Source organism: Sorghum bicolor, chromosome 1 (assembly GCF_000003195.3).
Source record: "Sorghum bicolor cultivar BTx623 chromosome 1, Sorghum_bicolor_NCBIv3, whole genome shotgun sequence".
NCBI lineage: Eukaryota > Viridiplantae > Streptophyta > Magnoliopsida > Poales > Poaceae > Sorghum > Sorghum bicolor.
This window is the reverse complement of record NC_012870.2, coordinates 75,497,109-75,505,882: the sequence shown is the minus strand read 5'-3', so window position 1 is coordinate 75,505,882 and position 8,774 is coordinate 75,497,109. Positions and strand designations below refer to the sequence as shown.

At 43.5% G+C, this 8,774-nt stretch overlaps 2 protein-coding genes across 4 annotated transcripts; both read left to right on the top strand.

The window, feature by feature from the left end:
* On the top strand, window positions 1-7,172 carry LOC110431753 (tubulin--tyrosine ligase-like protein 12). Of its 3 annotated transcripts, XM_021451272.1 has the most exons (15): window positions 4-417; window positions 948-1,205; window positions 1,545-1,669; window positions 2,533-2,734; window positions 2,829-2,954; window positions 3,239-3,495; window positions 3,747-3,854; window positions 3,925-4,066; window positions 4,177-4,348; window positions 4,929-5,086; window positions 5,213-5,536; window positions 5,631-5,705; window positions 5,904-5,973; window positions 6,039-6,196; window positions 6,905-7,172. In XM_021451272.1, exons 1-15 carry the CDS (start codon window positions 118-120, stop codon window positions 7,052-7,054), a joined length of 2,625 nt encoding a protein of 874 aa, XP_021306947.1. In that variant the 5' UTR covers window positions 4-117; the 3' UTR covers window positions 7,055-7,172. The 3 variants fall into 3 exon arrangements, 2 of the variants coding, with proteins under 2 accessions (XP_021306948.1, XP_021306947.1); XR_002449196.1 differs by lacking the exon at window positions 6,905-7,172 and having other exon boundaries at window positions 1-417; window positions 5,631-5,813; window positions 6,039-6,085; XM_021451273.1 differs by lacking the exon at window positions 6,039-6,196 and having other exon boundaries at window positions 2-417.
* On the top strand, window positions 7,447-8,400 carry LOC8082016 (germin-like protein 3-1). Its single transcript, XM_002468358.2, has one exon. It carries the CDS (start codon window positions 7,522-7,524, stop codon window positions 8,245-8,247), a length of 726 nt encoding a protein of 241 aa, XP_002468403.1. The 5' UTR covers window positions 7,447-7,521; the 3' UTR covers window positions 8,248-8,400.

Genomic DNA, 8,774 nt, shown 5'->3' with positions numbered 1-8,774 from the left:
CGCCTGCTAGTCGCCCTTTTCCACTCCACTCTGTTTTCTGGAGGCCTCTAAACCCTTCTTCTCCCCACGCCCTCACCCGACGCCGCCGCCGCCGCCGCTTGCCGGGGTGCTATAGCCATGTCACCCGCGGCAGCCTCTGCATCACCCGACGACCGCATCCGAAACTACGAAGACTTCGTGCGGGTGCACGCGTACCTGCTGGCCGCGGCCGGCATCCCGCCGTCGCTGCACCAGAGGCTGTACCGCAAGCTCGCGGACGAGGTGTTCGACGGCGGGGAGGTCTTTGCCGTCGAGCCGTGCGAGGACGGGAGGCAGCGGCGCCTCGTGCTCTCCGCCGATGAGTCTCTGCGAAAGGAGTCCGATGTCTTCCTCGTCGACCACGCGTGGTCCTTCCGCCTTCCTGATGCGCTCAAGCAGGTAAGTGGCGTGCGCGCGTGGTGACTGGAGTGCGTTCAGCTAGTCTGTCTGTCGAGGAGCAAAATGTTTGGGGTCAGTCAGTATGGCTTGTACGTGTTTGTGACGCGTGCCTGAATAATTACTACTCCGAATTTGAAGATTGCAATGAATCCATTCAATTTAATCATCTGTTTCTTCCAGTGGAATCAATAGTCATTTAGTACGTTCCATTTCATTTTTTTGGCTAATTGGAACGATTAGGAATTCTATGTGCTGAAGTGTGGATAATTGGTCGTTCTATATTATAATTAGTACAATCCATTAAGTGGCGGATACAATTTCAGATACCTTAAGCTGTTCTAGCTAACACGAACCTAATTGTCATCACATTACTTGTTTAAAAATACAACAATCAGTGCCTTCTTGAACTTCTCTGTTATTATCTATGCATGGTCAGTGGTCAGCAAGGAAGAATTGTAGTAGCATTCACTTACAGGATTTTGTCATATTATTACGGGTGATCTTATGCATGTGTTTTGATGATTTTGCAGTTGCGGGAAGTGCCAGGACTGGCTGAAAGGATGGCAGCATTGATGTGTGTGGATTTGGACCGCAGGATAGAAACTGAAGAGGCAGATGAGAAGGATGGTCACGAGAGTGGGAGCTTGGAGCATGTATTGCAGGTAGTCGAGAAAGAGAAGGCTAGAGTTCAGGAGAGGGGAAGGGATTCTGCGGCATGGCTGGAACTTGAAGAACTCGGAATTGATGATGACATGCTAGTAGCCTTGGATCTATCTGCAAAATTTCCGGTCTGATTCTCTTTTTCTAGAAAAAAGAACAGTCTGATTCTTTCCAATGGACAGGTTCTCAATTTTGCTCATTTGTAATATACAGTTGGGAAAAAATGGTTATGTGCTTGTTCTCAGTTCTCACGTTGAAAAACCTAACATTACATTGATGGAACTTCAATAAAGTATTTTTTAAAGTATGCCCTAAACCCTAAACCCTAAACCCTAAGTAAGTGGTGACTTCAATAAAGTATTTTTTACAACGTTTTATGCTAGTTGCCAGAACTCAGAAGAAGTGTTTTTGGCACATTGTGCTTGGTCTTCTATTTATCTTAACTATTCCCTTTTGTATCTGACTAGAATCTGGTAGCTCTGAACCTATGGGGAAACAAGCTGCAGGATCTAGAGAAAGTTATGCAAGAAATCAGGAAGTGTGCAAAGCTAAAGGCACTGTGGTTGAACGAGAATCCTGTTCTTGGCAAAAGGTGAGACTAAGTTTTTTTTTTCTTAGGTTGTTTGATAAATTCTTCAGTGCATACTTCCATGGCAATAAGGGCCAAATATAACTCAATTTGAGATAAAACTATCAATATCACATTGATGGAAATTGGTAAGCTTGTCTTCCGTGCATACTTCAATGGCAATTTGAGGGCCAAAGAGAACTCAAGTTGAAAAACCTAACATTACATTGATATAACCTGGGAAGTAATTTATCTTCATGAAATACTTCAAGGTGCATTAATCATAGCATTCATTCATGCAAATTCTAGGCCTGAGATTTTGTGTTTTGTGGCTGTTCAAATAATTGATTTAATATATGGATGGATTTGAGGTGCTAAAAGCGGATTTGGGACAGAAAAGTAGCAAAACACTTGCCAGCTCTTTGCCATCCATGCATTTTGAGCCTTTGTGGTATCAACAATCCTGGCTACAACAGAAGAGTGGTTATGCATGCATGAAGTTTAGGTCACGGAAACTTAATTTGTCTAAATAACAGAGTCTACTGCTACATTTGGTTACAATACATGTCTGGTAACAGCAATGCCATGAAAGGGAACAGTGATTCCCTGATTAGATCTAGGTTGGATCTGTAGTTTGTAGATTGAATTAAAATGGTTTAAATATTTGTATTTAGTACAATCTGCAAACAAAGTGATTCATCCATATGCTCTTGATGCACCTTTAGCTTGAGATCCAAGATTTCTTGAGCTGGATCCCTGCTGAACAAGCTTAAGGAGCAAGGAATCAGGCTTATAGAATTTTACTGTCATGTATTTTCAGGCAGTAGTCTTTTAATAGCCTATGTTGTCATGATCTGACATTCTTGTTGTCCTGTTGGCCTTGCTAGTATTGACAAAGCTATTCTAGATGGTCTCTCTGGATTGGAAATATACAATTCACATTTTACGAGTAAAGCTGGAGAGTGGGCATTAGGTTTTTGTGCAGACATTGTTGGAGCAGATAATCCCTGTTCTTCTGTGGAAAGCACACTGTTAGGGAGTATTGAGATTATTGACCTTTCTGATAGATGCATTCACAAGCTACCAGAGGTACTTAATGACCCCAACTGATCTTCTATGAATGACATGCACTTCTCAACACTTGTACTGACAATTTCCCTCTCTATGGTGTTTAAACCCCTAGGTATTATCTCCTAGTAATTTCCCATCTCTGTCAAAATTGAACATCCGTGGTAATCCTCTGGATCAAATTTCTGGCGATGATCTCTTAAAGCTATTTGGTGGATTCACAAAGTTACAAGAGTTGGAGGTACTATGCTACAGCTTACATATCTTCTTTTGACATATCTTCAATTTTTCATGTGTCCTTTTTTCAAGAAATCCCCTATATTCCACTGAATAGGTTCAGATGCCTACAATACAGCTTTGATGTCTCACTGACATGCCCAAGACAACATGTCAGCTTCACGACAAGTGGTGTATTGTGTTACATGCACTTATTCAGTGGCCTATGGTGTTTTTTCTTGTTTTTTTGTCTAGATTCTCGACAAGGATCACTGTAATCAAATTTTACCTAGCAAATTCATTTTACAGGTCGACATTCCTGGCCCTCTGGGAAACAGCGCAATCTCCATTCTTGAGTCTCTCCCTAATTTATCTTTGCTAAATGGTGTGGATTCCTCAAGTATAATAGAGAGTGGGAAGCATATAGTTGACTCTGCACTTGAACCACGGCTTCCAGAATGGTCACCTGAAGAACCCCTTGCTGAAAGAGTTATTGGTGCAATGTGGTTGTATCTTATGACATACCGGCTTGCTGATGAGGAAAAGATTGATGAAACACCTGTTTGGTATGCCTTGGTTTCCATTCTTTTCTTATCACTTTTTTGAAAGCATTACTGACTCGCTAGTAACTAGGTGGATCTCTGCAAAAGTTTGGTCAGAAGATCATTGCACACCATTATGACTCATTACCTATAGTTAGATTATCGGATTATCTCGATTTACCTTTGCCTCGTTGTAAACAGAATGCCTGGACTCTGAGCAGAGGATATTTTGTCAGTCCATACTGTTATCATTTGATGCTTGGTTATTTATGCAGGTATGTCATGGACGAGTTGGGCTCAGCCATGCGCCACAGTGATTATGCAAACTTCAGAATAGCTCCATTCTTGTTCATGCCAGAAGGGAAACTAGACACTGCTATAAGGCATTGACCCTTGATATGCATTTCCTATAACTTATTAACACTATAGTTTGCTAATATCCAATATTTTCAGTTACACAATTCTGTGGCCCACTCATGATGTTCATACTGGAGAAGAATGTACCCGTGATTTCTTGTTTGGTATTGGCGAGGACAAACAGCGTTCGGCTAGGCTTACAGCTTGGTTCCGCACACCTGAGAACTACTTTATTCAGGCAATTTTGCTTCTTCGCCTATTTTGTACACAAAGATGCTTCTTTTGGTACTGGAGGCTGCGCGAATGACCTTATCATAACTCCATATATATCTTTCTTCTACTTTATAGGAATTCAGGAGGTACCAGGAACAACTTCAATCAAATAGCATTTGTTCTTCGACAAAAATAGAAGAGACGCCCTCTACCAAAAGTATACGTCCAAGTGATGGTCGTGCACTTCGAGTATATACTGACATACCTCATGTAGAGGAGTTTTTAACGCGGCCAGAGTTTGTTCTCAGTAAGCAACATTCAATCCTGTCTATGATTTGTCTTCCCTTTCGTTTGAAGGATTCTAGTTATCATTCACACAAGTTTTCAACCCATGCTTGCAGTCCTTTTCCTCTTCATTTTGTGCCTTTTCTCCTTATCATTAGTACTTGTTACTTGAAAAGCTATGGTTAGCTTGTCTGCAACAAAGAATATTCATTTATCTGGATCATCTGAACCTTCAAAATTCTTTGCATTTTTGGTATTATTATTTTATCCAATGACTCTAATAAGTATTCTGTTATTTTTCTTGTGCACCCTTGTGATAATACTCTGGGATCTATTAATGCACCATGTAATTTGTGACTTACAGTATTGTCAGCCTATCTTATAATGCTTGCCAGCGAACCAAATCAAAATTAATGTGATATATAGTTTTTGTAGTATTCACTTTAGTATGAAACTGTTGTGATGCCATCGTATCAGTTTGCTTCCTTTAATACATTCCTATAACCTTGACAATTAGTGGAATTTAGTTGGGTATCTTCCATTATTTCTGCAAATGTATTCATCAAAGGCAACTCTTTCACACCTGTTCTGTATACCTGCAGCAACTGATCCAAAGGAGGCTGACATTATCTGGGTAAGCATGCAAGTGGATTCAGAAGTAAAGAAAGCTGTAGGGCTCACAGACCAACAATACACAAATCAATTTCCTTTTGAAGCTTGCCTTGTCATGAAGCACCATCTTGCGGAGACCATCCACAAGGTTAGTTTCTCTCTTTTTTTTTTGGTGGTTAGGGGACCGTGTGTGGCTTACTGTATAAATCTAGAACGCGTTGAGTTAAACAACATCAACATTGGTGGTATTTGAAACTAAGATCAACTCATGCAGGCTTGGGGTTCACCTGAATGGCTTCAACCTACATATAACCTAGAGACCCATTTGTCTCCACTTATTGGTGATTATTTTGTGAGGAAACGAGATGGCATGGACAATTTATGGATCATGAAGCCTTGGAACATGGCGAGAACAATCGATACCACAGTTACTGGTGATTTGTCTGCTATTATCAGACTTATGGAGACAGGCCCCAAGATATGCCAAAAATATATTGAACGCCCTGCACTTTTCCAAGGAAGGAAGTTTGATCTTCGGTACATTGTTTTGGTCCGTAGTATCCGCCCTTTGGAAATATTTCTATCTGATGTTTTCTGGGTATGACCTGAAATTCTGATGATACTTGATAAATCCCTTTGTCCATTATCATTCTTTGTTTGACAACTCTTGTGTTTTTTTTTTTCTATTCTAGGTTAGGTTAGCAAACAATCAGTACACTTTGGAGAAGACTAGCTTTTTTGAGTATGAGACCCATTTCACTGTGATGGTGAGATCCAACTCATTCTCACTTCTATGGGATAACATCTAATTATTTGTTGCTATTGAAGATTTATTAATGCTGCATTCTCTTGTATGCTTTGTGCGATTCTGCTAAGTATGCCCATATCTCCTGGCTTATATGTTTATATTGTGATCGGTTGTCATGTTACATTTAACTAGTTACCTAACTGTTTCTCTGATTCAGAATTATATTGGAAGGATGAAACATATGAATACACCAGAGTTTGTCAAGGAGTTTGAGAAGGAGCACCAAGGTTGATTCTCTCTTTTATGTGAATTCTTAGTTGTACATTACTAATTTTTTACTTTTAACTTTTAGTTAAATGGCTGGACATCCATGAAAGTATACGGTCTACGATACGTTGTGTCTTTGAGTCAGCCGCAGCTGTTCATCCTGAGATGCAGAACCCATTCTCCAGGGCCATGTATGGTGTAGATGTTATGCTTGATAACAGATTCGAACCAAAGATTCTAGAGGTATGTCTCAAGGACTTACTGTCTTGTAATGGGTTGTTCGGTTTGGGGAATCATCCCATTCTAGATTCAGGCGATGTATCATGAGGTCATTCCTTAAATTTAGTGGAATGACCGCATTCCTCATACTAGTACTAAATTATTAGCTTGTGAGCGATGAGGTGGTGATGGATCAACTAATTCTATTCCACAATCCAAACAAAAAACTAAAAAGTTAGATGATGATGGACCAATTTATTCCCCAAACCAAACACACCCTAATTGTAGCTTGTTATCTCTCCAGTATAGTTATAACCTGCTTGAGCTTATATCTTTAGGCACATTGGCTATAATAAGTGTTTGCTCTGCTGGAGCAGAGAAAAGCTTTTAGGTATTCTCATTTTGTGCTCTACAAATTATGAAACTACACACAAATGTGTGGATGCCACTTGGCGCTTGCAGCCATTGCATGCTGACATTAATAAGATAGTACTAGTAGTAATTCGTACACTATTGTAACCAGAGAAAATACAATACAAGTCACGGTAAGGCTGTAGCATTGGAGCCGTTCTGCTTCATGAATAACTGCAATCTTCCAGTTTGCATTTTGCTTTTGCTACTTGTGTTTCTATGTGTGAACATTGAGTGTGAACATCTAAAAGCTTCCTGCGGTGCTGCCTATAGGTAGACATGTACGTATTCTAACAAAATCTGTCCTGAAATGGGATGCAGGTGACATACTGTCCGGACTGCGGGAGGGCGTGCAAATATGACACGCAAGCTCTGGTAGGGAGCCAGGGTACAATCAGAGGCCGTGATTTTTTCAACGCCGTGTTTGGCTGCCTCTTTCTTGACGAGCAAACAAATGTATCGCCCTTGTAAGCATCGCCCGAGTGGCTGCTGTAACATCAGATCTATCACAACATGACATGTATAACCTGCTTGTCTGTTGCCATATGAGATAGGACTTGGGAGCTGTTGCTCGTTTTTTTTTTGGTCAGCTTATTCTCAAATCTCAATGAATCGTACTGTGCCCAGGCTTGCCGAGGGTATAGCGGGGACTTGTATTCGTGATGCTGTTTGTTAAATCGCGCTTCAGTCGGAGTGTGCTACACCTACAGATACAGATTCATTCTTGAAGGCAAGGTAGACCTTACCCCTCTGTTACTCATACAAATAGTAACTTTAAAGCATGAGCTTGTATGCTCGCGTGTCATCAACTACACTTCATTTGTGCTGCTACTAGTACTATTTATACGCGACCACACTGATCACTGAAGCTAGACGGTGGCATACATCTAGCTCGTTCTCCCGCCAAAATTCAGAGCAAACAAATAAAAAAGGTAGCCATGATCATGAGAGATGCGGGTGATGGTGGCAGCATCGGTATCAGCCACCGAATCCTCCTCTCCCTCTTCCTCTTCGCCGCCGTCTGCATGTCCGACCCCGACCTCCTCCTGGACTACTGCGTCGCCGACACGGCGACCCCTCCGTCGTCCCAGTTCCACCTCAACGGCCTGGCCTGCATCGACCCGGCGTCAGCTCGGGCAGAGCACTTCGCCACCTCGGCGCTGTCGTCGCCCGCGACGACGGAGCACCGGTCGGCCACCGCCACGGCGGCCTTGTTCGGGTTCAACGTGACGGTGACGAGCCCCGCGTCGTCGCTCCCCGGCGCGAACGCGCAGGGTCTCGCCATGGCGCGCACCGACCTGGCGCCGGGCGGGCTGGCGCCGCCGCACACGCACCCGCGCGCGTCGGAGGTGGCGCTGGTGCTGGCGGGAAGCGTGCTGGTGGGGTTCGCGGACACGTCGTACCGGCTGTACACGCAGCTGCTGCGCGCCGGGGAGGCGTTCGTGTTCCCGCGCGGGATGGTTCACTTCCTGTACAACATGGACGTGGCGGCGCCCGCCGTGGTGCTGTCGGGGCTCAACAGCCAGAGCCCCGGCGCGCAGCTCGTGCCCTTCTCGTCGTTCCGGACGGAGCCGCCGGTCCCAGACGAGGTGCTCAAGATAGCGTTCAAGATCAACGGCCAGGACGTGCACAGGATCCAAAGAAACCTCGGCGGATCCTCCTAGTTGTACAGTATTTTTTTTTCTTTTATATATAAATTTATTTAAAGTTTGATTTAACATGCAACTACTACTAGAAAATAGAAATGATAATGATGATAATGTCTAGGGGAAAAAAATGGAATGCAACCAAAAGGCCCGAAACGAAGATTTGGGCCCATCAACAACTCTCTGTCGCGCGACCTAAGGCCTGGTACGTGTGTGGACCGTGGAGAGAAATCCGTGGAGGTAATAATGCAGAACATGGCCTCGCTAGGGAGCGAGAAACACACGTACAAATACGGGCCATGTGGATGTCATGCTGATGCACACAGAGCGTATATATCATACCATAGCGTGACGATCTCTGCGTCGACTTGTGAAGATTTCTGGAGAGGGTATTCCGGCGCAGGTTTTCCGGCTGGTTAACTTGCGTGCGTATGATGCGTTAGAAAAACCGGCGACACCTGCTGCACGTGGCGGGAGGGGGGTGCCGGCCGGCAGCAGGGAAGAACTGGCTCGAACGCACGGGGTAGTCGCAGCAGAAATCTAAA

Bases quoted from the DNA above. Each gene is read 5' to 3' on its own strand.
- LOC110431753 (XM_021451272.1), top strand. From the start codon at position 118: ATGTCACCCGCGGCAGCCTCTGCATCACCCGACGACCGCATCCGAAAC. The intron at 4,349-4,928 runs GTAAGCAACATT...GTATACCTGCAG, and splicing joins GCGGCCAGAGTTTGTTCTCA to CAACTGATCCAAAGGAGGCT. The intron at 6,197-6,904 runs GTATGTCTCAAG...AATGGGATGCAG, and splicing joins TCGAACCAAAGATTCTAGAG to GTGACATACTGTCCGGACTG.
- LOC8082016 (XM_002468358.2), top strand. From the start codon at position 7,522: ATGATCATGAGAGATGCGGGTGATGGTGGCAGCATCGGTATCAGCCAC.